We start from the raw sequence: 25,104 nt of genomic DNA on the forward strand, positions 1-25,104 counted from the left end.
GCTTGAGCGTATCGATCCACGACTATCGAGTTAAAGTGTGGGCTGGTCGGCGCCCTGTAAATCGTCGTCTTGTAAATCGTCGTCTGGCCCACTATTGCGCTGATGGGTCTAGAGGATATTCTGTATATGCACATTCGAAGGCAGTTGTGACGGTACACAACGAGTTGTTCGGCCGAAGTGTGGCGGGGTCCTAGCCTGAGACCAACGGCGACACAATTCGGAACGTGCACACGTGTAGTTTCCGAACCCACAGCCGAAGAAGTGAAAGGTGCTCGACGACGTTGGCGGCGGCGTCTGCCGAGTGGTGGTGGAAGGAAGGGATGACAGCAGCTAGCATCTTTTGCCCTCGCTCTGATTCGTCCGACGCACGCTTAGCGCGAATCCGCACCGGCCATCTCGACGACGACTTACCGACTTCACCATCCGTCCCTTTTTGGCGCGCTCTCCCCGCATCATAAAATGATACGGGCACGATGTCGGCAACGAACGCGGGGCCCCAGGCAGGGACTGTGGTAGTAGAAGGCAGTCAAGATCCGAGTTTACTCCCGGGTTATTTTGGATAAAGTGATGTAATTGGCGGCTAACAGAATGAGCGAAACCTTTTCTACATACACCCCCATCTCAATCTCACAATATGCACCATTTATAAACCGTTGCCTCGTAGTCTTCCGTCTACTTCATATCAGCTTTCTCCTTTCAAACATCTCTGGTTCTTATAGATTCATTTAGTTTTCCATTAGATTTCCTCAAGCCCTTTGAAGCACTCACAGGGCCCACGATGGAGAATTACGATATCGTGATAATAGGGGCAGGGCCCGTGGGCTTGACCATCTCGACGAGCCTTGCTAGGTGGGGCTACAAAATAAAGCACATTGACAATCGACCCGAACCCACGGCGACTGGTCGCGCAGATGGCATCCAACCTCGATCCCTCGATCTACTTCGAAACATGGGATTAAAACGGCAGATCATGGCACACGACCCAGCCAAGGTTTACGAAGTCGCGTTTTGGGACCCTTCGGCGAAAGGAATCCACCGCACAGGCACCTGGGCGAGTTGTCCCAAGTTCATCGACGCCAGGTACCCATTCACAACCTTGCTGCACCAGGGACTGATAGAGCGTGTTTTCATCGAGGACATCGAAAAGCACGGAGGACAGATACAGCGGCCATGGACAATCACTGGATTTAAGAACGATGGGAAAGACCCCGTGTACCCCGTGGAAGTGAATCTGGCTCACGTGGATGGGACCTCGAAAGAAACAGTCAGGGCAAAGTACTTGTTTAGCGGCGAGGGAGCAAGGTCCTTCGTTAGAGACCAACTGGGAGTTCAAATACATCACAAAGACCCCATTGCTCATGTTTGGGGTGTCATGGACGGTGTCGTGCGAACCGACTTTCCAGACATCAAGGTACATTTATATCAGCACTATGCCGTTCTTGACTGACAGGAAGTAGATGAAATGTACTATCCACTCCGACGCAGGATCCATTATGGTGATCCCTCGAGAGAACAACATGGTCAGGCTGTACATACAACTTGCCTCCTCGACAGACAAGGATTGGAACCCACGGAAAACAGCCACGGAGGAGGAGGTCCAATCACACGCAAAGAAAATATTAAAACCCTACCACATAGAATGGGACCGTGTGGAATGGTATTCAGCCTACCCAATCGGACAGGGGATTGCTGAGCGTTACACGCTGGACGAAAGAGTATTCATGGGCGGCGATGCCTGCCATACACATAGCGTAAGTTGCGTACCATTCCAGCCATTTTTGTCCCTAGGATTAGTTCTGACTAACAGCAATATAGCCCAAAGCTGGACAAGGTATGAACACTGCTTTCCTCGACGCTGTTAATCTTGCATGGAAAATCCACCATGTCGAGTCGGGCTTCGCTTCTCGCTCCATCCTCAACACGTACGAGTCTGAGCGCAAGCTCGTTGCTGAGAATCTCCTTGATTTTGACGCACGCTATGCAAAGCTTTTTTCCGCCCGCATCCCCTCCGCCGGCGAAGTCGGCAGTGCAAACACTCAGGCCGCCGCCCAAGCCGCCTCGAAGCACGAACCGGAAGAGAATGACTTCGTCAAGACATTCAAAGCAAGCTGCGAGTTCACCAGTGGCTATGGTGTTGCTTATGATGCAAATATTTACAACTGGTCACCCGTACACCCAGCTCAGTCGCCCCTCTTCCTGTCCTACCAGAAGGGTACACACCTTCGCACTGGCCGCATCCTTACCCCTGCCACTGTAACCCGCGTTGTGGACGCGAACGTCGTCCACCTCGAGCAAGAGATTCCGTTCAACGGCTCCTTCCGCCTGTACATCTTTGCCGGTACTCCTGCGATCTCTTCGGCAGCACTCGATGACCTCGCAACCTACATGACTGCTCCACGCTCATTCTTCTCAACATACCTTCACCAGAACGAGGACACTGACCGTTACCATGAGCGCCATAACCCGCACACGCCATTCCTGACGCTCACGACCGTTGTGGCTTTACCCCGCGCTGAGATCGAGATCGACGACTTGCTCCCACCAGTGCTGAGTAGGTACAGAGATCACGTGTACGCAGATGACATATGGGACGCACGGGTACCGGAAGCGAAAGCAGCAGCGCATGCAAAGATAGGGCTAGATGAAGAGAAAGGCGGCGTGGTGGTAGTGCGGCCAGATGGCTATGTTGGTTGTGTGGTGAAGCTGGAACAGGGGACTGGTACTGTGGATGCTTTGAACGCCTACTTTGGGTCGTTCACGGGCAAGTCGATGGGTGGAGCAGAGGCAAAGCTATGAAGGAGCTGTGATGATATAATTATGGTGCGATGATTGGATGGTGGAATGCTGGAGAAGATAGTCGGAGGAACCTCCACAGATGTTAGTGCTGTTGGGAGACTTTATGTATATATGATTGCATGCCCTAGTTCGTAGAGCATGATTCGAATTACATATCTAGAGAACTGAAGAAAAGAGTGAGGAGATTTGAGGTCTTGATTCAGCACCTAGGCCACGTCTATATGCACTCCACGGTCAACTTTCGAGGGAGCATGTATGGGGTGCTTCCGTGACTACTTCAACGGTGCCCAGTCCGCGATCAGACCCAGCAAGGTCGCATAGGGAGCACAAGGGACCCCAGAGGCTTGAGATAATGTAGTAGAGAGTCATAGGCCACTTCAAATGTATTTTTCACTAATCGTACTTTTGTCCCTCCAGTCCATCCAATAGTCCTACCGCGCTTCCTGGGGTTGCGGGCCACTGGTGACCTTAGACCGCAGCACCTCTTCCACCACCCTGAGATTCTGCGCTTTGCTCTGCAAGATCTGCTCTAGATCTTTCAGACTGCCCTCAAGATCTGCTACTTTGCGGGTATAAAAGTCGGTTGCATCGGTCGTCGACTTCTCGATGAAAAAGCCGGTCCCAACATCGACGAGGACATGTGTGCTGCTAGCCAGTGTGCCGGGGACGTAGAGTGAGGACGTTAGGGGGACGAGGAGAGGCTTGTCTATATGCGTTGCGTTAGTCTGGTGGTGCCTCTGGGGGGGGGTTGAAGTATACCGGCTGTCTTGGGATTCAACCCCGCGGATATCGACTTTAGGCAGTCTCGAAATTTGGCCTGTGCTGTGCGCAGCGATTGGAAGGAACTGGTGAGGTGCTCGAGCTCGCTGTCGAGCTGCTTCTTCAACTGGCTGAGCTGTTGGACATTGAGACTCGTGAGTTCGACTATATGCGATCAGCTAATATTCGCATGAGGCTATTCGTGGGGATGTACTTTGCTGGCCTTGGGACGCCATAGCTGATTGTCAGCTTCGTTCAGCTAAGGTAGACCTGGCTGTATGAAAAGGAAGAAGGCCAGGTGTTGCTGACGCTGACGGTAACACATTTAACTCTTCTCAAGTGGTGGAGGGGTCGCGTCGGAAGACCTGCGAGATTTCACCGCATCGCGACTCGCTTCACGAACCTCACTGTTTTAGGGATATAGACATCACAACGCCCAGGGCCCACAGACTTTTGCTGCTATCGATGTCTGCTCGCCTCGGTTCTCGAATATCGCGTTTCCGGTCCATGAACTTCCTGGACACTTTCAGCATTGACAGCTTTCGTACCAGCCACTTCAACCCCCGAGTCCCGGCTCTCCTGCGAAACCAATTTCACCAAATTCCTGCTATCTCTAGATGGTTTGATCCGTATTCTTTCAAGCCCGGGTTTCACCAGCTAAACTCTGATTACTTGGCGCCCTATGGCTCCGTCATCGTCCCACTGGAGCTGACGCGCGCGACGCATCCATTGTCGGATTCCATGCCTGACGATGCTGAGCATCACTCACAGACATTTCAGCGTTTCGAAGCGCCTCTCTCGGTACTTCTAGCATCCTGCTCCTCCTCACACTCCTCGCCGGGCAACCTCTACCTCGCCCAGTGCTCGCTCGACTCGCTTCCCCTGCCTCTCCAAGCCGATCTCCCGACGCCTGATGTTGTTCTAAAAGCTGGAAGGGGAGATATATATGCGAACAGCCTGTGGTTGGGGCGTCCGCCCACGCGTACTCCCTTGCACCGGGATCCAAACCCGAACATATTCGTGCAATTGGCAGGGCAGAAGGTGGTTAGGTTGATGGAGCCGGGGGCAGGGAGGGCTGTCTACGAACAATCGAGGTCGGCCAATGGGCATGCAAATATGAGGGGCCAAGAAATGATGGAGGGCGAGGAGATGGAGCGGCTGGAGGATGCAATTTGGGGAGAGGCGGGAGAGGCACAGGGCTGGGAGGCTATTCTGGGTAGCGGGGACGGCCTCTTTATCCCCAAGGGCTGGTGGCATAGCGTGAGAAGCTTTGGAGATGGGATCACAGGATCGGTGAGTGTAAAGATGAAGATGGCTGGCGGGCGTAGAGCGTATTTGCTAACGACTTGGACTCGGCGTAGGTCAATTGGTGGTTCCGGTGAGCTGTGCGTAGTAAAAGAAAGGATCCAAGGTGTGAATTGTACTATGAGTGCTGTAGATACTGTACATCTAGGTGTAGCAAGGAATCGTGCAGGTGGGAATCCGCAACGGGAAGTCACGCTCTTCCGAGATGCTTCATCTGAAGAAACCTCGTCCTCCACCCCTCCCACCTTCATCGCGCGTCCAGGCCGGGCGCGATGGATTACACGCTCAGGTGCAACTCTTTGAAATGCCGCACCCAGCTCAACGATCGCGCCGTCGTCACTACCTGCAGGTCAGCACTCATCTTGACCTGCGCTATCCACCCGCTCTTCTGACCACGTGACAGTCATGTCTTCTGCATCCGTTGCTCAGACAGTCTGGGGCTCTCGAGCTCTGCAGGCATCGCGAGGACTTGTCCCGCATGCTCTACTCAGCTGAGCAATCCAGACGATGCAGTCGTCGCGCAACTCAATCCTACCGAAGACTACAAGACCAGCATCCTCAGCGGGCTGAGCCCAAACATCATCATGGAATGCGCCAGCAGAGGCCTAGCTTTCTACAGCTACCAGACATCACAAGAGATGTGGGTATCCCGCTGTGACCACTGCCTCCTTCGCTGACATCACCAGCGTATACCAAGAGTATCTCGCGAAGACCTTGACAGAAAACTATGGGAACTTGAGTCAGCAGATGGACAAGCTCATTCTCGAAGCTAATTCCGAGATCAAGACATTGCAAGAAAAACTCCAAGGTTACAACCCCGTTCAAAGATGTTGCTGAGCCATTCTGACCCTTAGCTAGCCGCGCAAGCCGAGCAGAAGAATCTCGAGCAGAAGAACCATGAACTTGTCGAAGCATTTCGTGAAAAAAGCAAAACCCAGCAGCAAATCCAGAAGCTGTATCAGTCTCTCAAGGCTCAGGTCATGGCTTCTCACGTAGCAACCGCTGCTACCGACGAAGCTGAACACACCATCCACACCTCCAGACGCGATCTCTTCGTTGATAGAATACCTGGCACACGCAGTGGCCTTCAGCATCAGTTTCAGCAGTTTACGCTTGATCAGCAAGGCGGAGCGAATCAGCACCGTCAACAAGAAAGCGTTAGCTCAGGAAGTGGGGGAGGGCAGGGACGAGAGAAAATTAACGGCATGGGCCCAACTTGGACTAACCAAGCACAAAGCTCCAGGAATTGGACTGCCCGTATGTCTCGGTCTTTTTTGGATACACAGAGTGATACTTACTTATACCTTAAAACAGAATCTGCACCCATCTCCACAACTCCCTCTCAACACAGAAGTCGTCTGCCGGTCGCTCATAGCGGCGCTCGCAATAACGTCTTTCTAGGCGGTGAATCCAGCCAGCAATTTGGCAATGCGATGAACTCACAGACGCTGCATGATCTCAACTCGAATGGTGGAGGGCCGAGCGGCTACAGGTTCAGTAATGGCTTGAAGTCGAGCAGCCGGCAGAGCGGTGGATTGCGTCGGACTGCAGCCGCGAATCTGCACCGTGGAACAGCGTCACAGAACTTGCCTGTGCGTTAAAGAAGCGCTCATCATTGTGCTATTGGGCCCTTGCTCTATGTCGTCGCCTAGAGAGAGCATCAGTCTGCGCTGGGTTAGGAGACTGGGCAAAGTCTGTTTCAATTTTCACCCAGTTGACTCTGCACGGTCGTATGTATTGTTTGAAGTGGTGGGTACGGATTGGTGGCTATCATGTGAACTTTCTTATGGACGGATATTGCTTTTGCGACCTCCGCCGGAATAGATAGCCTAGGTGATGCATACTATATTCGATATTTCATGAATTTAGAAACGATCCACAGTATCAAAAGCGTAGCTTAGTGAGGGGATGTGCGTGAGAAATAAGTGCAAAGGGATAATCGTTTGAAGGAAAGAGTATGTGTTGACTCCTGGACCTCCTGATGGTCGGCTATGCTGCTTCAAACACCAACTGTTTCGGCAAATCTTTAAATGAAATGACCCAGAGCTCGATTAGAGTCCTGCTGCATCCTGAGCTCGAGCCGTTTCCATCGCAGGAATACGACATACCTTTTCGTGCTCCTAGCGGCGTCCGACATTTCCGAGTACATTCCTTCAAGCTACGAATGACCATTGATAGGCTTCCACGTCATCGCCTGCATATCGACATACTTATTGCATACGTCCTGAAGTAATCTTCTTTGCATGATCCGCTGCTATTCTCGACTTCTTGGATGCAGCTTTGCCCCTGTAGGGCTGTTACGTTGGGCAAAAGGAGGACATTAGGGCTAGCATGTGTCGGGCGTCCGGCCAGTTCGCGAAGAAACCTGATGTAGCTTTTCAAAGAATGAGGAGTTCATATTAGTAGTGCTAGAAACACAGGATATGTATTCTGGGAGATACTTAGTGTTAGAAGAAGAAAAAGAAATGTTCGTTGATTAATTCTTAGTGCCTATAATAGGTAGCAAGCTACACCTTGTCAATGGGACGGAACGCCTCCCTAGAGATTAGAGATCCGAAGCCCATGTCCAATCACGACGCCCTAACGCCAACGACATACCACCCCTTCTTCGCTCTCATACACGCCAGATGTAGTAGACCGCCTCTTGTGCAGTGTAGCTGCTATCGTAGCTAAGTGCCATGACTCATGACTAGGCCGTTACCATCTCACAACACAAGAACATAGAAAATTCCCGATCTCGAATCGTCGAATCGACCCCGAGTCAATACGACACCCCAACAACGCACCGCAACACTAGAGGACCTTCGCGATAACCCTGGCGATATGCATGCTATCTTGCACCTTGGACGCATGTATGTACGTGCTCGTTGGTCATTGCCTTCATAACCCACACAAGGACCGTAAAGGCGGAGAAGGCAGCCCTGTTCCTCCTCCGATACCCTCCGCCCTTAATAGCCATGATTGCTCAACGCTGTCGGACAATTCTAGGCATAACCTGTTTTTGATAGACCTCGGCTTAATAAAGCTCCTGTAATGACTAGAAAGGTATCCTCAAACGAAGTCCTTCAGCTGCCACCAGGAGTTTCAGCTGGACGTGCAATTCCGGTCTCTGCTCTCTTCTTCGCCGGCAGTCGGTGGAGTTCAGGATGCTTCTTCCGCTCATGCTTAAGCCTCGAGTCGCTTCTTTTGAACATCTTTATACACCGAGGCACTGAGCACGCGAGGACTTGACCAACCTGATCCCGATGGGAGGACTTGATATGTCGCTTTAGATTCCCGGCCCTCGACTCCCCTTTAAATGTCTGACGACAATTCGGATAATCGCAACGCGACACGGGAGACTGCGGGGAGGGTACTGCCGGCGACGTTTCGAATGTAGGCTTGGGATTGACTAGCGGCGGTGTTTCCATCCTTTGCACCTTCTGGCAATCTCCCTCCAATGATACATCTTTACCACTGAGAAGTGTGTCAGCCGAGGTATTTTTTCTTTTGGAACAGAGGCTCCACTTACTACGGGACGAAGCGTGCGAAGACCGGTTGATTGGGATGATCCTCAGCCATTCCGTAAGGTCCCATTGCTTCATTTCGCTGCGGCTGCCATCTCCTATTGTCGTTCCTAGTGGCCGCCGATGTCAACGACTGATTCAAACCACTGGCGAAGGTGTCTGACTGAGCTCCTTGTGCGAAGGAGTAGCTCCGATTCGTCAATAGTCCATCCACTGCCCATTGGTTGTTGGAGCTACCATGCTCAAGAGTCCCATCAAATAGGCTATAGGGAGTTGTATATTCAACGTTGTTGGCCTCGGGGTTCCAGGAAACATCACTGACAGTTCGAGACATCGATAGCGATGGTGTAGGAGTCGGTCTAGTTGCTCGTTGTCCTATGTGAACATCGTGTGGTACAGGGTGAAGCCAGATGGGAACATTGCTGTTGGCCTCCAGGCTCCCCTTGCCGCGTGTTTGAGGGTACTCTTCGCTACGTTGGTCGACTTTCCGTTGGACAGGACTACTGTACTGTGCATTGATATGATCAGGCAGATAATCTCCCTGGGGATAGTGAGACACTTGATCGGCCACCGTCCAGGAATGAGCACGATTGCCTTCGTAAGGTTCCTGAGGGTGTGTTGCATGAGCTCCTGGTTGGTGCTGTGCACTGATATCCATAATGCTTTTAGAGGAAAGCCTCCATTCGAGAAAGCCGTTGTGGCTTCCATATGTGTCCATGGTTGGTGGCAAAGCTAATATCAAGGCCGTCGCTTAGCCTTTTTAGCTGCTCCCGTCGACGGTCAGAGATGACTCTGCTATCTGGATTCGTTCCCAACGAAGGGATGATGAGCTGCTGGGTTCTCCGGAGAGAGGGACTTCGGTAGTCCCACAGAAGAGCAGAGCTTCCGATGCTTGAGTCGTCGACCCAGCAGGTAGGCAAGCAAAGGGGTAGCTCGGTTCAGATGATGACGGCTGTTGCGAATGAGCGTGGAGTTTTAGCGTACGGATGTACGGTAAAGTCGGGTCGTCTGCGCCGTGGATACCTCTTCTCAAGCACGGCGTAGACGATGGCGAGATGCTCACGGAGAGCCCGGGAGGTCTGCCTCTGCGGGTGTAGGTGTCTAGATTGAATAGTTTTACAAGGCTGGTATTCGCCTCAAGGGTCTTCAGCGGCTATCTACGACTAGGTAAGCAATGGCCTTTTAGATGGACACCAAGACTGACTTCGACTCCAGGAAGAGGTATTCCTAGATGCCAATGTTGGACTACGGCGGCAAGTCTCAAGACTTGTAGCTTTGTCAAAGTTTCCGTTACGGGTTATACAGCCCGCCTCACCGTTATATCCTTGTACACACCAACCAACCACAACTGGAATCTGGAGCACTCTCAAGCACTACTACAACGGCGGTGTAGTCAAAATATACGTGAGATGAGTGAAAGTGTGGCCAGCCGGCGTCAAAGAAGTGGTAAGGAGAAGCTGTCCGAGGGTGCTGCAGTGACTTGGTTAAGGTGTCGATATGTCGATTTGTCCCTTCCTAATCGCCCTCCCTTTTGCTGTTCAACTCTAAGTGGTCACCAAAGTTGAACAAGCCCCGAACAATCCGCAGCAAGCTGGTTTTGCATACAACATACCCAGGGGACCCACGTAGGCCATACCTACCGGTGTGCAGCCGCCATTCACTTTGTCGGAGCCACGTTGCAAGGTCGCCCGATTTTAGGGTATGTTGTCTCTGGGACAAGCTCGTCAGCGCGCGAGCATCTCATCTTCATTCGTGGCAGCGTGTAAAGGCTATCACATCGTAGAACGTCTGCCTTGTGCATCACAAGGTTTAGCCTTGCAGGAGGCTCTCCGCCAGTCATGGTGTTTCGGCGATTGCAAGCTACAGTAGTCAGCGACCACCCGAATTCTTCAGGACTGAGTCGTACGATGACTTCTCACCGGACGGTGCACATCGAAGCTAGCTCAGGGACATCAATAGGAGCTTTCTAGTGCCTCGAATCGATGGCGGCCTCTCCTAGCTTCCTAGTAGTGCCCTATGGACTTTGACTACCGGAGTTTAGATCATCAAGACGTTTTGCTCTGCCTTGCGGCAATCGGCGGGCCCTAGCATGGGTATAAATGGCACGCTGAGCCTCCATGGGCAGACTGCAGGCGTTCTTGACTTTCTTGGGCTATGAATAAGGAGCCTAAAGTGATAAGGTTGGGCTCAAGAAAGATCCAGCAGCTGGCACTGCTGCGGAGGGGTAGTAAGTCAAAAGAAGCGGCACAACAACACGTGGGAACTGAACGCCATTTCGTTCTCTACTCGCTGCGGCTTTCTGCACGACATCTGAAAGGGCAAAATCCAATAGACGCTCACGTCAAGGCTGGCCATTTCTCCTGTAGGCAGTTCGTGTCGGCTGCAGCTCCCACGTTTCCAGTACAGCGGGACCCGATACGCTCTCCACAACCAGGGACACTACTGCTGATCACAGATAGCATGAGACGTTCCCCGGGAACTGGCTACGGCTCAGCTACTGGGTCACTCATCAATTTCTATGCAGCAAGGGCTTGTCTGCCGTATCCTTGGCGACAACCTGACGACATCGTCATCTACATTCATAGTACCCTTCTTCTGATTGCATTCAACAATTCAAAGCAGCCTCGAGGAATGTGTGAAGGATCCTAGAGGCTCCAGATGATCCCACGGCTTTGCACGAAGTAATCAGAAGAATGACAACTCGGTAAAGATCCGTCTTTTCCGTAGTGTGTCAGTGTTCGATTAATCCGCAGCTTTCAGCCCGTCGGCAACCTAGAACACATCGAAAGCACCAGGTATAGCCTTGGCCTCGATGCTAAAAACGCCAGTCACGAAAGGGGCAAGAGGTGTAACTTGAAAAGCACGACACCCGTGGGGACAGTTCACGGCAGAGCCGCATTGAAGGGCTGGGTAGCCCCGCTAGTGGTGGAAACCTCGCAGGGAGCGGGAAGCTTGGGAACTACGATCTACATATCGCCACTCTCACTGGGGGATAGACCGCCCGAAGCATCAGATGACGCTCTCCCGAATGGTGTTATCGCACGCAGGAGGCTTGGAAAGGTTCATGCGGATGTGGAGACGGCACGTTTGCGGCGTAGGGCAATGCAGGTATGTCCCGGCGAAGAAAAGACTGACGAACAATGTAGGTTAAGCGATACAGCTTCGATAGCAGTGCTGGGATTGATGAAGCAGGGTTGATCTGCGCATCGGGGCATGGAGCTGCTCTTGGGACGTTGCCGGCTTTAATTGCACATGCGAAAAGGAACTATCTGCGTGGGCAACATTTCCAGCACGACTTGTATCTATGGATCCCAGCAGGAAGTGCTGGGTCCGGCTGCAGGGCATGGCATGTGTTGCTCGAGCCCGGCAGCCAGGACGAGCGGAAGACAGGTTGGGATGGGCATGCTACGGCACCTGCAGCAGCATAGTGAGCCGCGAGAAAAAGCACCGTCATGGACGGGATGGCGGCCACTATCAGCAGCAGCCATTAAAAATGCGGCAGGGAGGGGTGAATGCGCCATGAGACGTCCATCTGCCAACCCAGGACGGTTAACAGTTCTTCAACGCCACGACCCCGCAGTCCATCTGCAGCTCCGCGGACCGGCAGCACCAAGTTTCCAGGCCTTGCATCTAGGCTCGTGCAGTCAATGAAGGGAAGGAGGACGATAGCAGTAACACAGCTAGATCGGTGGCTGCGATCGCGGAGGGCGAGCCGTGAATTGCGAATTACATTAGTAGCACACAAGGGCCGACCCGCCCGCTATGGACGGGAGGCCGATCCGGGGAACAAGTCGGGCTGGCTGTCACTTAAGCAGACATGCCTCTGTTCGACGACTCCACAGCGCCACCAATTCCCGCGCTTTCGCGTGCCGTGCGGAACCCCCGTTTACACGAACTGGTGACCCACTCATTGTGGTAAGCAATAGTCTCGGGCTCGACGTCGAGGGAATAGACCCTTCCATGGGATTCTTTCCTCGGGCGCGTAAAGCGCCTTTTATCGCGAGAAATGCAGTCGGCTAAGGTTGCACTTGAACATGAGCCGTAATCCTCGTATCCATCAACCATTAGTGCTATAAATGAAGGTTTGGTTCCTAATCTACTGTTTGCTCACTTGAAAACATCTTACAACGGTAGTTAGATAGCTTTTTTTGGCCGAAGGCACGTGACCAACACTCGCCAAAAAATTCCATGTATCTTCTCATAGAATATGCAACTTTAACATTCCGTTACTGCTCACGTCTTTAGAGTTGATGGTTCGCAGGCCGCAGCATCTGAACATTGGTGGAATGCGAACTTAATGTGCATGAAAGCCCTGTGTGCTACCGGCAGTGGTTGCTGTAGGTGATTGTCATAATCCAACAGGAATATCTCCAAGAATATACGGGTCTGGTTTCATTACAGCGACTCTAGGTCGATTAGATTTTGCAGTGCGATGGTCTGCCTGAGAGCAGAAAGAATGACGGAAGCACAATACCACAGCCACAAGAAATCAGATGGATATAGACAGTGAAAAAAAACACGACGTATATACAAAGCGATTTACGCTACACCCTCCGCTTTACAGGTATTTCCAAAAGCTACCCCAGACACCTACCTTTGTATGAACATTCCACATCCCCTCACCTCGACCAAATCTCGCCAGTCCCGTTCACCCCAACCACAACCAACTTGTCCAACATATCATCGAACCTCTTATTCACCCCATCTACCCCGCTCACCGCCGTCTTGACCATTCCATTCAGCCCACCCGCATCCATCCCCTTTAGCTGTGCACTCGTCGCATTCGCCCATCCGCTCATTTCCTGTGCCCAATTGCCCAACGATTTTACTGGGTCCCCAATGTCCGTCCTTGTCGCATTTGCTGCCTTGTTCGCAATATCCGCCATGAGTCCCGGCAGGCCGCGCGATGTACCCTGGCCGTCAGCCGTGAAGGCAGAGACATTAGACGAGGCAAACACCCACGTGCGCGCGGTCAAATAAATAATAGGTATCATCATCATTATCATTATGAGAAGGAGCAAGACAATGAGGGCGAGGAGGTTGCGGATCTGTTTCTGAAGCTTGAATGGATCATGACTCCAGTCTCGCTCCCGGTCTGCATCTCGTCGCTTTTCAGAGATGGGTTTGGAGCCGGCGTATATTTCAATGAGCGGCGGGGCGGGCTTTCGCTGCGGTTTTGGAGTCGCCATGGGCACGAAGGCTCTGTACTCGCCCCGGTCTTCTGACGTGTTTCCTGGCACGGCGTGGGAGGAGGTTGGGATGCGCAGGTCGTGCAGTGTCGGGCGAGAGGAAGGAACAGTGTGGATTGCGTCAATGTCGCCGTCATCTTGTGGGGTATACGTGTGCTCACGTGATGAAGGAGAGTGTGGCGGGCTGGCGTCATGGTTATAGGAGAGGTGTGTCCTGGAGGAGGCGTTGGCGTTATTGTCGAAGTCGAAGTCAAGGATGGGATCGGGATCTTTGGGGATCATGACGGGATGGGAAGAGAGAGGGCGCCCGAAGGAGGTCGTAGAGACGGGGCGGCGGGAGGAGAGAGGGCGACCGAGAGAGCTGGTAGAGGCGGGCCGGAGGGAGGAGGAGGAAGCCAGGTTGAAATATGAGAACGGTAGGAATGGCAAGGTAGTGCGGCATTTGACTTTGACTCTGATTCTGAATAGAAAAGACTAACAGCAGCCCCTTAGTTGCACAGGAACCGACGAAATGGCTCTAAGATATGGAAATACATGAAGCTATTGCCCATAGACCAAGCAACTGAACTAAGAGAACGAGAGCAAGCACCTTGTAATACGGCACCACACACATCTTAAGTCTACCTTCTCCGAAATCAGGCCGAAAATCCCTGCGCCGCCTAAGCAAAAGCGCAGTTCTGAATCGGCATCTCCATACTTTTGTGAGGCTGTGTTGGTTGTTGGAAGGATTGCGGCGCAAGACCACGAGGCGAAGCCTAGTTGGGTGAAACATCAGCGTAATTATATTTAGCAAAGCTCGGACTTGTCAGCTATTGCCGAACAGGACGCCTGATAATCCTCCGAAATCGTATATGTGCGAGCTCGTACTTTCACTGAGTGAGATTCTGCATTTGTAGTCGGTTTTACGACTTGGAATATCGAGCGATCTTGACTAATTTCGACACGTTCGACATTGCTTGAAATGCGAAGGAATATAGCCATTCTGCGCAACACAGTAAAGCTCAGTCCCGCATGAACATTTACACTTCTAGGCCGTGCTCTCAGCCTCATCCTGGATGTGATGAGGGCTGATCTAGAGACCAAGGCGACGTCTTCGCCATCTACCACATGCGCACAGTGTCCTAGGCCTCCTAGTTGACTAGCAGCATGTCGGACTATTCGATAATTTATTGCCAGCCAATGACCTGCTCATCTCTTCCTTTTTTCCTTTCCGGCTTCTCCCATTTCGACAGACTCCTAAAGTGCGACTTCTCTTTTCTAGCGAGCCTGGGAGCTGGAGCGATATCAATTATTCTTGGCTGTTTTGCTGTTGCAATCGTGATCCTCTCCTTTCTCTCCAATTTCTTTATCTCGTCCGAGACTTGACTGTTAAGAATGTCCTCGACATGAAGTCCTCCAATGTCAATCTTTTTGTATCGTATTGACCATCTTATTCCGCCTACGAAGTTACGGCTCCCAAGCCTTATACCTAGCGTTGGTATCGCAATGATCTTTTCGTTACCGTCCGTATCGGTTTTGGTAAGTACAGGAAGCGTTTCCCTGAAGGAAGTAGGTGTTACACTAGTGATGATGTTCTTAAGCGGTTTCTTTATGTGCGGGAGATCTTTTTCGCTAAAAGGCCGAAGACGAACGGTGTGGTCGGTTGGATTGGCAATGCGAACCCAGAAACGGCCATCGAACATCTGGTAGCCGGCGCTCGTGGAATCGGTGGCCACAACTGCAGGGTCGATGTTCCTAGGAGGTATAACCAGGAGGGGAGGCGGATCGTTCCCTTTACTGTATGGCTGTCGGCCAACAGTCCACTCGAACTCTGCTTTCGGAACGCTACCAACCTGACCCGCTGGACTAGGACAGAAGAACGCTCCGCCAACCGTAAAGGGCCGCGGGGGGGTGGATATCTTCGTCAATTGAAGTATCGGGAAAATAGTGTCCACGGCGAAGTCGAAACGATTGGTCTTAACGACAGGAGCGTGGCTTACCAGTGTGGCTAGATGTGAAAGTAATTGGGCAGCGAGTGTTCTTGCAAGTTTGTCATCGGTCGCAGCGAGCTTGTCGATCGCAAGTCTAGCTTTAGAGAAGTTTACTCGTAGAATTCCACCTCGAACGTCCAACCGCAGTTTGCAGAGTTTCAGCAGGCCTTTTTCTATTTCCCTCCCATCTTCAACACGCTCCTGCATGCGATGAGAGAGACCCACGAGCGACTCCGGTTGTAAAGCTACTGGCAACTGGTGATTTTTAAACACGTGTCGTATTGCATTCCGATCTGTTAGTGTCTTATCATGGTTTGTCTTGTCCTCTGTCCAAGGCACCTCATTTGCCAGACACGTTGCAATTAGCCTCTCCTTGCGAAATTGAAGCAACGGGCGTATGATCTTGATTCCGCCAGTCTCAATCCTGATGGGCTGGCGTTGCCGTCCTTCGGCTGTAGGTACTGGTACTAGGTCCAGCCCTCCACTTTGGTGAACACCATGTAGTCCATAGCATTCGGGTATCTCCTTCACAGCCTGGATGCCTTGCATGCCTGTCCTAACTCTTCCCACCATCAGCCTCATCAAAAGTGTCTCGGCTTGGTCGTCGGCGTGGTGGGCAACTAGTATAGAGGGTAGACCATGCTCTCGACAGGCGAGACCTAAGGCCCTATACCTGAACCTTCGGGCTTGTGTTTCGAAATCGGTCGCCTCGTGCGGATTTTCAGGCCATTGTAGCGGTAATATATGTGAGGACATGCCGGCTGTGCAGATATTAGCTGCCTTGTGCCTTACGCTCGTTGGCGTAATTCACCATGCTTCCTCAGTTGTTCCGCTACCCATAATGCTTCCTCAGAACTACCCTCCCGGCTCTTATGGTCCACAATGAGCCCTACGCATTCAGGGAACTTGTCGTATTTCTTTGCAGCGCTGTTACAAAGACTAGCTAGAGCCATGGAGTCAACGCCACCGCTCACCGCGAGGCCTGTATCCCATTAGCACTGTCTAGCTGTGCTGAGAGCTCCACTCACCAATCCTCGACGCGTCCGTCTTCCTCGCGTAGGGCCATATTGCCACGAAGGCGTCCCAAAACTCTTCAGTGCTTATTGGCGCCGCCTTGCTCACATCCTGGCTGTAGGAGCGCGATACAAAGGTGGCATTGCGAGTGCTGGCGCGGAGCTCTCTCGTCAGCCTGAGGCAGTGCGGCCTCCACATCAATTGCAGCCACCAGCTTACTTACAAACGGTGGGGCAATTGAAAGTTCTGGAAGAACCGCGATGCAAAGGAGCGTGAGGTATGTATATGTGCAGAAAGATTGATTCGTGATGTTGAATTGACGACGATCCGAGGTCAGGCAAAGCCCCTGTCGGTCTTGGCGCGATTCGAGATTCTGGAATTTTCTCGACAGCAGAATTCAACTCAACACCTCCGACGACGACTTCTGCAACTGCAATCAATTCTCTCTCTCACATCTCAAAACAACGCGCGCATACTCTAGCTACCTAGTCGAACCGCCAAACCCGCAAAAATGGTGCGCCCCCCGCGTCTCAATCCTCTCATCCATCATATCACCTCATCCGCAACCATCGCTATCCCCAACATCTCCTTATACTGCCTCTTGCTCCCTCACCCTCTCCCAATATTCACTTCCCCTATACCCCTCCAGCATCAAAAGGCTGAAATGTCTAGACCACCGCCCTCAAATCCATCCGCTCGCTCGCTCCCCTCCTCGACCGCGTGCTGGTACAGCGTGTCAAGGCCGAGGCTAAGACCGCTGGTGGCATCTTCCTGCCCGAGAGCGCCGTAAAAGAGCTGAACGAGGCCAAGGTGCTGGCCGTTGGCCCGGGAGGCTTGGATCGGGATGGGAAGCGGATTGCGCCGAGCGTGAAGCCCGGAGACAAAGTTTTGATTCCACAGGTGAGTTAAGAATTTTCACTATGTTATACGTTGCTACGTTCTTTCTATGGCTAGGTCGTAGGTGCTTTCGGCTATTCCGGGTGAATTGTTGAGGAAAAAGAGGCAAACCAGGTTTATCGATGGAGTACCTGGACGCATCATTACATTATTCCATTAGGTCTTTAGAACTCATGACTGACAAAGCACTTGTAGTACGGCGGCAGCCCAATCAAAGTCGGCGAAGAGGAGTACTCTCTGTTCCGCGATCATGAGTATGGCCCTTCTTCCGCTGTCCAAAATCACACAGTCCTAACATCCGCAGACTCCTAGCCAAGATAAACGAGTAAACACATCTTACCCGCCACGTCTCTATACCCTCTCCCGACCAAGCATGTACCCTACCTGTACAATACCACGCAACCTACAAATACAGCACATCCAGCCAATCCCATCCGGCGTTTGTTCGGTCTGGAATAGTTTGGGGCATTTTGAAAGCGTCTTGTCTTCCTCAATTCCCACTCGAAAATCTATAATTAGACGGATCGAAAGAGATAGGAAAGAATAAAACACATCTCTGCTCTATTCGATGAATGCCCCGTGATTCAAACCATGTGAAATATCTACGTGCTGTCCAGGCCCGAAGGATCGCTCTTAGAATCGGTGAGAACAATTCCTCGCCACTCCATGAAGTGCCTCAATACACGAGAAATGGAAGCCAAAATGGTAGAGAAATGTACATAGATATACTACAGAGCAGTGTCGGTGTACGCTTTCAAGTAAGTGAGGTCGATGAAAGGCTGGTCGACCCTACAATTATATCTTTCTCTACACAGGCAGAAAGCCCAGAAATCTTCATCACTTCCCATATACTTCCATTCTACCAGAGCACCTGCAGGATTATGATAGAGACTAGACGGCGAAGCAAGATATGCGTTGCCGCAACGTGTGTATTCATTCATTCGTAATTAGCGTAAGCGGTGAGCCGTAGTTAAGTATGTCTGACCAACCTAAAAGCCGCAAAAAGCCGCAAATAACTACATAGACCCAACCCAAGAACGCCAAACACACTAGAAGTCATTTGCACAAACTTGGCTACATTACCTGCACAGCGCTCACATAGCCTTGTTCTTCTTTCCCGTCGCTTTCTTGTCCGCCTTCCTCTGCACCTCTGCCGCGTTGAGTATCTCAAGCAGTTCCTCCCTCTTCCCCGCATCCTCCCCCTCTCCCTCCTTCATATCTTGCACTCTCTCTAGAGCTGTTAACCCATCATCCGTCGTCCTCGACTCCATCTCAGCCCCATTCCGCAGAAGACATCTCACCTCCCTCACCAACCCACTACTAACAGCCTGCTGCAACGGCGTCCACCCATCTTTATCTTGGTAATCTACGTTCGCGCCATTAGAGATCAGCACCCACATTACTGCCGCACTAGCAGCACAACACAACGCAGTCCACGTATCCTCATCCTGTGCCTCCATGTCGACACCCATGTCTGTCAATCGCTCCGCAGCCTCTGGTAGTGAGTATTCAGCTGCGATGTGCAATGGCGTGCGGTCACGGCTTGCACGCGCGCTGATATCCGCGCCGGCTTCTAGCAGAATAAGTGCTACGTCTTCCCGTTCGTTAATTAGAGCAATGTGGAGCGGGCGGTCTGTGTTTGGTACTTGTGCTTCTATATCCGACCCTGCGGTCAGCAGGAGCGTAACACAAGTCCGAGACCCCATTGCGCAGGCTTCATGAAGAGGTGTCCAGCCTTGATCATCGACGGCAGAGACATCCGCATCCCGGGAAAGCAGCTCCTTTACGGCGTCGTCGAGATCATGTTTGGCGGCAAAGTGGAGGGGGGTCGCATTTTTCGCTGTTTTGAGGTCGACATTCGCACCTTTGGACAAGAGGTAGAGAGCCGCGGATTCTTGAGCCCAGGTTAGAGCACACGCGAGAGGTGTGTAGCCTTTTGCGGTTTTAGCTTCGATGTCCAGCTCAGGCTGACACACGAGGAAGGATAGGGCGGAAACGTTGCCTTGGGCCGCGGCAGCGTGGAAAGCACCAGCCGAAGCGTGGTAGAGTGCGTTCATGTTTGCACCGTGGCGTTGAAGGACGGGAAGCATGCGAAAAGCGAATTGAGAAGCAAGCAGGAAAGGGGTGACTCCAAACTCGTCAACGGCCTCGAGGTCAGCACCGCGGGTGAGAAGTAACTCAATCAGATCTATACGGTTGCGGAGGACGGCGACGTGAAGGATTGTGCTGTTGATGCTATCCCGATCTGCGTTTACGTCTGAGACAGAATCGAGCATACGAATGGCGAGGTCATTCCAGTCGGGGCCATCACGGAGGAGAACGATGGAGATAGCAGTGTGACCGGGATCTTTACCGCGATTGATAGAAGCACCGTGAAAGAGGAGCAAGTCAACAATTTCAGTGTCTTTGCCATCCTTCATAGATAGGATGGCTTCATCGAGAGCGGTGACCTTGCCGCCGTGAAAAGCGTTGATATCGACGCCTGAGTATAGGATCATCTTTATGATTGGAATGTTACCGTGGCGAATAGCGTAGCAGAGTGGCGTGCTACCGGATTCGAGCTCAATGTTCATATCGCATTGCTGAGCGATGAGAGCTTCGATAAGCCCCTCATCAAGCTCCTCGAGCGCATAGTGTAACATTCTGTTCATTGCGAGCGGTTCCACCAAGCGTCCTCCATCTTCAAGAACCCACGTAAGCCAGTCGTGCTTGCCTGGGTGTGTTTTGCGGAACATCATGCGAGAGTAGCAGAGAGACGTTGTGACCACGAGTGATTTAACCATGGCATGGCCATCCGCCAAAGCGAATTGAAGCGCAACACTTTCTTTTGGATAATCCTCGCCGCCCAAATGCTGTAAGAGAACCTGGATTACATCTGAATGTTTCTCGGTTATAGCGAGACGTAGAGCGTCGCTGTTCTTGTAGGTGGCAGTCGCATCGCAACCATGATCGATCAGTCGCTGGACAACCTTTGCATGGCCCTCTGTAGCAGCAACTTGAATAATTGATAGGCCTTTGGGTCTAATGCTAGCGTCTGCGCCGTGAGCCAGCAGAAAGTCGACTACCTCCAGAGAGCCAAAATGGGCGGCGAGAAAGAGGGCTGAATGGCCAAATGTATCGACGGCATCGATGTCAATACTTGGATCGGCTTTCAGAAACACCCCGGCGGCGTTAACGTGATTATGGCACGCTGCCCAGATCAGCGGGGTGCCGCCATTCTCACTCCTCACAAGCGGATCAGCACCACGCTTGAGGAGGAGCTCGGCAGCTCTTGCCTGGCCACAGTCGGCTGCTAGAATCAACGGAGTGCATCCTCGCTTTGACTTTGCCTCAATGTCCATGCCACGGTCCAACAGGAGCTCAATAGCTGCGAGAGCGCCTTCTGATGCAGCCCAATGAAGGGCGTTTTTCTGCTCCTTCCCAGACACGAACTCGGGATTGGCACCATGATCCAGAAGTAGCTTCATAATCTCAAGATTGGAATCCTTGGCTGTAGCGTGGACCAGTGGCGGCAAGCTGCAAGAGCGATGATTTACATCGGCGCCTTTGCCGAGCAGTAGCCTCACGATGTCGACATGACCTCGTACGATAGCCATGACGAGGGCAGTCCAGCCCCTATTAGTCTCTTCCTCGATATTCGCTCCAGCCTCGAGAATTTCGGTGAATTTCACGACATTTCCGTGGTCGGCCGACCCGAAGAAAGCTTCGTAATCGATGGGGTTGACGACAACGAGATCTTCATCGGCTTCGGAGACCTGATCCCAGGATCCGCAGCTGCAGACATCATCGTCGTTGTCCTCCTGTTTCTTGCGATGCTTGCCAACATCTTCCTTGGGCTCCTTCTCTTTGTGCTCGGTGATGTTGTCCAGTCTTGTTGCACAGTGCAGGAGGTCGCCTGACAAGTTGTATTGCGTTGCAGGCTCAACAGTTAGAGCCTCAATATCTCGGTTCAGCCCGGATAGGTCCTGCTCTGCCATAATGAATTGCCCTCTCAAATGAATTATACCTAGGTAGATCTTCGCAGTTTCAGCTTATCGGGCCGCCTCGAGATCAATTCCTGTCGAGAAAAGTTGTTGAGGCACAAGATGCGAATTAAGGAAGTAAATAGAGCAAAAGAGGGCTACTTAGGGGGGTCAGAAGGCGTCTTGTTGATAAAGGCAAGCGAAGGCAGCAGTGCCCACCTGCAGGTGAGGGCGGAGGATGTGCTGCTGCGCCATCCCGCCGGTAGTGTCGCCGTCGGGATTGGAGGATACGCAAAAGGCTGACGCTTGCCTGGCGAATGGCTGCATGCATGACTTGATCGCCTTCAGCTCGCTGCCTGGGACGTGCCGCGTGTCGAAACGGGCGAGCCATGAGGCTGAAGCGTGGAGGTGTGGAGATATCCTTCACTGTTCCGTCTTTTCCAAAACGACCTACCGCCAGATGCGTCGCTGAGCACGAATAGACGCGTTGCATGACAGAGCGTGGTTGAGGCTTCAGCTGAAGGCTTGTTGAAAGGGGTTAGTTCGATAACTAGGGTAGAGCTGATGGAGGGGCACCTTGGAGGGGCACCTTGGAGGGGCATGTGAGCCTTGCGGTGGTAGATGCCTTCAAGACTCGATCAGAATACACCGCTCACCCTCCTTCAGTAGTGCGACCTAGCATGATACACCCTTTGCAACGCACGGGTTACTTCCTCCAGCGCTTTGATAACCCAGGCACACAGGTGATCTCTGATCTCGCGCCACATTCGATCGGCGCACTCAAACGTCACTGGTGCCCAGGTGTGGACCAACGTTGCTGACGGGGCATAACGGCGCCACATCACTTAACCTTTGAACCACCACAACACCTCTCTGTCGCTCTCTTCTCTCACTCTCCCAATCCAACCCTCATTATGTCGACCTCTAAGTACATCTTTCTCCTGGCAATCGCCATCCTGGTGCTCTTGCCGGCACCGGCTGCCGCTTTCGGCGCGGGCAACATCGCGTCCATTTCCAAGGTTGAGGGCCACAACTGGCGCCATGGCGATATCGAGGACATGCTGGCCACGGTCGCCTGTCTGCGAGGCCACAAGTGGAATTCGATGATGATCAAGCGAGTCTACTTTGGCAACTGGCTGCGCGACTACTCACAGGCCGTTGATGTTGGCACCCTCAAAGGCGTCCAAGCCGAGACAATCCGTATATTGGTCTGGATCCTTGCATTCATGTCCTTTGGCTATGCTACTGCCGAGTTCGAGGTGACTAGTGAGCGCTTGGGTGTTTACCGGCCCGAAGAGCACATCGACAATCCAAAAGACTACGCCGACAACGTGGATGCCACCAAGTTTGATCCTCGGTTACGGCCTATTGTGTCTCCGCAGGAGCTAGCAATCGATCCGAATACAGGTAGGCAGCATTTTCAGATCTTTCAAGCTCTCAGTTCTAGTGCTAAGCCGTCTAGGCATGAAAAATTACATTGCAAATGAGTACGGTGGTTGGGCTACATCCGCTGGCTACATCAAGTTCTCGTTCTCCCGAGCAATCCACTATGGGCGTATGTACACTCATGGCCAAACCCGTGGTCGTGAGGAAGATCTCTGTGAAGCTTTAAGATGCTTGGGCCAAGGCCTACACTGTCTGGAAGATTTTGGCGCTCACACTAACTACACCGAACTCGTTCTACGTGAGCTAGGTTTCACAAACGTCTTTGCTCACACCGGAACGGCCAGTCAGATCAATCTCCATGGAAAGCACGTCTTTCCTCTTGTCACTGGCACCTTCGGTGGAGTCGACTTCCTGCATTCCGTTCTCGGCGAAGCGAATGATCACTTCACGCAATCTGAAGTCGACGAAGTAAACACAGCACTGGCAGACGCTGTAGCTGGCAACAATAAGCGCGGCCCCGGTGGTGAATCTGGGTGCGATGCATTGACGGGTCTCCTATCTAAAGTCCCGGGCACTGGAAATCTAATAGAGGAGGCTAGGGTACTTCAAGCTCAGTCAGATCGCCAGTTCGAAGAGAACTCTCGAGCCACAAGCGGTGGCTACAGTCAGGACCCCTACGGTAGCTATGGACAAGATCCATATAACAGCTCTAGAGCTGCTCCAGTCCCCCAACAGCACCAGTCCACGAACTTTGCTGCCCCTCCTGGCTCTGTGGGAGGCCCTCCAGGACCCGGCATCCCAGGAATGAACCCAAATCTGGACCCGTCCATTATCGTGCCTAAGATCTACCCCATCCTCGCCTTCCGCGACAATGTCGTCCGATCGATCTCCGCCATTATCTCCAAGATCCCCGGACTGGAGAAGCTCATCGACACCATCACGGAGCGAGTGACACTATTTGTGCTCTCCCTCCTCGCCCCGTTCATCCAACCCATCATTGCTGCCGCTACAAAGCAGCTAAAGGAAGGATCCTCCGCTGTTGTCGACAGCAGCGCAAACCACCAGTACGAGCCATGGACGGATCCGCATTGCACCGACCCGACCCACTCCCTATTGTCCAAAGATCACTTCAGCAATATCCTCAACGAGCCCGCTGGTCAGGTCGCGGCCGCCATTCTGCAATATGTCGCGCCGCGTATCGTCTATGCCTGGGATCATCCCGACGTTCCAGTCGACCAAGTTCTGAACGATGTTGTCCGCGTTTTCCACCACCCGGCTATCCGCGATCCCAACTGCGAAGTCCACAGGAGCATGTTCGACGTCGTCAAGCGGTGGGTGGCTGACCGCGGAGACCGTGGACATTCCTTGAACAACATCCTCTCGTCTGAGAGCGTACGCGCCGGGAAGAACCACTCTGGTGACAACGACCACTCTCACGGCCAAGGGCAGCATGGGCACTCTGCTCACCAGGCCAGCGCGGCCCATGGTGGTCAGTCTCAAGGCCAGCAATCTGGGTTTCCCAACCTTTCTAACGTCAACATCCCCGGAATTGGTAACCTTGGCAAACTCTCCTCGGGACCCTTTTCTCTGCTCAACCCGAACCGCCCACGAGATATTGACTTTGAAGGCGCTAGCTCAGATCCCTATGCTCGTGGTCCGTCACCGCAGCCATCGCCTGGCTGGGGCACTTTCCAGCCCTACGAGAGCCAGTACGTGGGCGGTTTAGCGCCACAAGACTATGCTTACCAGGCAGCGCAAGGGGGTGCCTATGATCACGGACAGTATGGTGCTGGTGCTCACGGACAGTATCATGCTAGTGCCGGTGGTCCAGGCGTAGCAGATCACGCGTATACAGTGCCGACGGCCTATCAGCAAGGGTATGAGCCGTATGGACAACCACCACCGCCGGAAGGCGGACAGGGGCAGTGGAGCGGATATGGAAGTGGCCCTTACACTCAATACTAGATGCAGGTCGTGGCGTTTTGAGCTAGGCTGGGATATCATGGCGGTGGTCTGGGGTGTGAAGGTGGAGTCTTGGTAGTGATACGGGATAGGGTGTTTTACAAGGTAATGAGTGTTCACAGTAACAGATAGTGCGAATTCGGACCCTTAATGCTACTACTCTGATGGCGACCCCAATTCCTTAAAGATACTTCTTTCTCCGCCTCTTTCGCTCTGACATACCCCTCCAGTTTATGAGTTTTCGTAAAATTGTCTGCTACCGTCGCAAGACCTCCAACACATTCCGACAAATCCAGATGAAGTATACTGCAACATGTTCAAACAGTCCGAGAGCTTGCCAGGTTACCTCAGACAGCGT

At 52.5% G+C, this 25,104-nt stretch overlaps 12 protein-coding genes across 12 annotated transcripts; 7 read left to right on the forward strand and 5 right to left on the reverse strand.

Annotated features, from left to right (window-relative positions):
• Positions 1 to 778: 778 nt before the first annotated feature.
• BDZ99DRAFT_486667 (uncharacterized protein) lies at positions 779 to 2,796 on the forward strand (the record flags this gene model as incomplete). Its single annotated transcript, XM_033722793.1, has 3 exons — positions 779 to 1,411; positions 1,458 to 1,751; positions 1,816 to 2,796. 3 exons carry the CDS (start codon positions 779 to 781, stop codon positions 2,794 to 2,796), a joined length of 1,908 nt encoding a protein of 635 aa, XP_033580391.1.
• Positions 2,797 to 2,889: 93 nt separating this feature from the next.
• Positions 2,890 to 3,908, reverse strand: BDZ99DRAFT_460665 (c-myc binding protein). Its single transcript, XM_033719434.1, has 3 exons — positions 3,770 to 3,908; positions 3,556 to 3,720; positions 2,890 to 3,502 (listed from the first exon to the last, which is right to left on the reverse strand). Exons 1-3 carry the CDS (start codon positions 3,789 to 3,791, stop codon positions 3,228 to 3,230), a joined length of 462 nt encoding a protein of 153 aa, XP_033580392.1. The 5' UTR covers positions 3,792 to 3,908; the 3' UTR covers positions 2,890 to 3,227.
• Positions 3,909 to 4,020: 112 nt separating this feature from the next.
• On the forward strand, positions 4,021 to 4,937 carry BDZ99DRAFT_381870 (Clavaminate synthase-like protein; the record flags this gene model as incomplete). Its single annotated transcript, XM_033715261.1, has 2 exons — positions 4,021 to 4,848; positions 4,917 to 4,937. 2 exons carry the CDS (start codon positions 4,021 to 4,023, stop codon positions 4,935 to 4,937), a joined length of 849 nt encoding a protein of 282 aa, XP_033580393.1.
• A 195-nt stretch (positions 4,938 to 5,132) lies between these two features.
• On the forward strand, positions 5,133 to 5,697 carry BDZ99DRAFT_382046 (uncharacterized protein; the record flags this gene model as incomplete). Its single annotated transcript, XM_033715266.1, has 3 exons — positions 5,133 to 5,209; positions 5,264 to 5,500; positions 5,547 to 5,697. The coding sequence occupies 3 exons, from the start codon at positions 5,133 to 5,135 to the stop codon at positions 5,695 to 5,697; spliced, it is 465 nt and encodes a 154-aa protein (XP_033580394.1).
• A 26-nt stretch (positions 5,698 to 5,723) lies between these two features.
• BDZ99DRAFT_382489 (uncharacterized protein) lies at positions 5,724 to 6,461 on the forward strand (the record flags this gene model as incomplete). Its single annotated transcript, XM_033715280.1, has 2 exons — positions 5,724 to 5,940; positions 6,175 to 6,461. Coding segments are annotated over 2 exons (504 nt in total), but the record flags the coding sequence as incomplete, so codon positions are not given.
• Positions 6,462 to 8,132: 1,671 nt separating this feature from the next.
• Positions 8,133 to 9,169, reverse strand: BDZ99DRAFT_255876 (uncharacterized protein). Its single transcript, XM_033713737.1, has one exon. The coding sequence runs from the start codon at positions 9,082 to 9,084 to the stop codon at positions 8,371 to 8,373; it is 714 nt and encodes a 237-aa protein (XP_033580396.1). The 5' UTR covers positions 9,085 to 9,169; the 3' UTR covers positions 8,133 to 8,370.
• A 1,276-nt stretch (positions 9,170 to 10,445) lies between these two features.
• Positions 10,446 to 11,794, forward strand: BDZ99DRAFT_496430 (uncharacterized protein; the record flags this gene model as incomplete). The annotated part of the gene is made up of 3 exons (XM_033723443.1): positions 10,446 to 10,999; positions 11,120 to 11,474; positions 11,513 to 11,794. The coding sequence occupies exons 1-3, from the start codon at positions 10,521 to 10,523 to the stop codon at positions 11,792 to 11,794; spliced, it is 1,116 nt and encodes a 371-aa protein (XP_033580397.1). The 5' UTR covers positions 10,446 to 10,520.
• Positions 11,795 to 12,985: 1,191 nt separating this feature from the next.
• BDZ99DRAFT_474091 (uncharacterized protein) lies at positions 12,986 to 13,837 on the reverse strand (the record flags this gene model as incomplete). The annotated part of the gene is made up of 1 exon (XM_033721868.1): positions 12,986 to 13,837. The coding sequence occupies one exon, from the start codon at positions 13,835 to 13,837 to the stop codon at positions 12,986 to 12,988; it is 852 nt and encodes a 283-aa protein (XP_033580398.1).
• A 149-nt stretch (positions 13,838 to 13,986) lies between these two features.
• On the reverse strand, positions 13,987 to 14,560 carry BDZ99DRAFT_256047 (uncharacterized protein). Its single transcript, XM_033713739.1, has 2 exons — positions 14,423 to 14,560; positions 13,987 to 14,350 (listed from the first exon to the last, which is right to left on the reverse strand). Exon 2 carries the CDS (start codon positions 14,325 to 14,327, stop codon positions 14,073 to 14,075), a length of 255 nt encoding a protein of 84 aa, XP_033580399.1. The 5' UTR covers positions 14,328 to 14,350; positions 14,423 to 14,560; the 3' UTR covers positions 13,987 to 14,072.
• A 161-nt stretch (positions 14,561 to 14,721) lies between these two features.
• On the reverse strand, positions 14,722 to 16,737 carry BDZ99DRAFT_517694 (uncharacterized protein; the record flags this gene model as incomplete). Its single annotated transcript, XM_033725203.1, has 3 exons — positions 14,722 to 16,286; positions 16,337 to 16,507; positions 16,554 to 16,737. The coding sequence occupies 3 exons, from the start codon at positions 16,735 to 16,737 to the stop codon at positions 14,722 to 14,724; spliced, it is 1,920 nt and encodes a 639-aa protein (XP_033580400.1).
• A 232-nt stretch (positions 16,738 to 16,969) lies between these two features.
• Positions 16,970 to 17,976, forward strand: BDZ99DRAFT_460670 (10 kDa heat shock protein, mitochondrial). The gene is made up of 4 exons (XM_033719435.1): positions 16,970 to 17,053; positions 17,212 to 17,439; positions 17,632 to 17,690; positions 17,741 to 17,976. Exons 1-4 carry the CDS (start codon positions 17,051 to 17,053, stop codon positions 17,763 to 17,765), a joined length of 315 nt encoding a protein of 104 aa, XP_033580401.1. The 5' UTR covers positions 16,970 to 17,050; the 3' UTR covers positions 17,766 to 17,976.
• A 4,152-nt stretch (positions 17,977 to 22,128) lies between these two features.
• On the forward strand, positions 22,129 to 24,853 carry BDZ99DRAFT_460674 (heterokaryon incompatibility Het-C). The gene is made up of 2 exons (XM_033719436.1): positions 22,129 to 22,805; positions 22,861 to 24,853. The coding sequence occupies exons 1-2, from the start codon at positions 22,313 to 22,315 to the stop codon at positions 24,747 to 24,749; spliced, it is 2,382 nt and encodes a 793-aa protein (XP_033580402.1). The 5' UTR covers positions 22,129 to 22,312; the 3' UTR covers positions 24,750 to 24,853.
• Positions 24,854 to 25,104: the final 251 nt, after the last annotated feature.

Source organism: Mytilinidion resinicola (assembly GCF_010093595.1).
Source record: "Mytilinidion resinicola strain CBS 304.34 unplaced genomic scaffold BDZ99scaffold_5, whole genome shotgun sequence".
NCBI lineage: Eukaryota > Fungi > Ascomycota > Dothideomycetes > Mytilinidiales > Mytilinidiaceae > Mytilinidion > Mytilinidion resinicola.

Coding starts and splice junctions, on each gene's coding strand:
- BDZ99DRAFT_460665 (XM_033719434.1), bottom strand. CDS start 3,791: ATGGCGTCCCAAGGCCAGCAAA. Junction 3,721..3,769: donor GGCGTCCCAAGGCCAGCAAA/GTACATCCCCAC, acceptor GATCGCATATAG/TCGAACTCACGAGTCTCAAT. Junction 3,503..3,555: donor GTTGAATCCCAAGACAGCCG/GTATACTTCAAC, acceptor CAACGCATATAG/ACAAGCCTCTCCTCGTCCCC.
- BDZ99DRAFT_255876 (XM_033713737.1), bottom strand. CDS start 9,084: ATGGACACATATGGAAGCCACAACGGCTTTCTCGAATGGAGGCTTTCC.
- BDZ99DRAFT_256047 (XM_033713739.1), bottom strand. CDS start 14,327: ATGTTTCACCCAACTAGGCTTCGCCTCGTGGTCTTGCGCCGCAATCCT.
- BDZ99DRAFT_460670 (XM_033719435.1), top strand. Junction 17,440..17,631: donor ACAAAGTTTTGATTCCACAG/GTGAGTTAAGAA, acceptor AAGCACTTGTAG/TACGGCGGCAGCCCAATCAA. Junction 17,691..17,740: donor TCTCTGTTCCGCGATCATGA/GTATGGCCCTTC, acceptor TAACATCCGCAG/ACTCCTAGCCAAGATAAACG.
- BDZ99DRAFT_460674 (XM_033719436.1), top strand. CDS start 22,313: ATGTCGACCTCTAAGTACATCTTTCTCCTGGCAATCGCCATCCTGGTG. Junction 22,806..22,860: donor AGCAATCGATCCGAATACAG/GTAGGCAGCATT, acceptor TAAGCCGTCTAG/GCATGAAAAATTACATTGCA.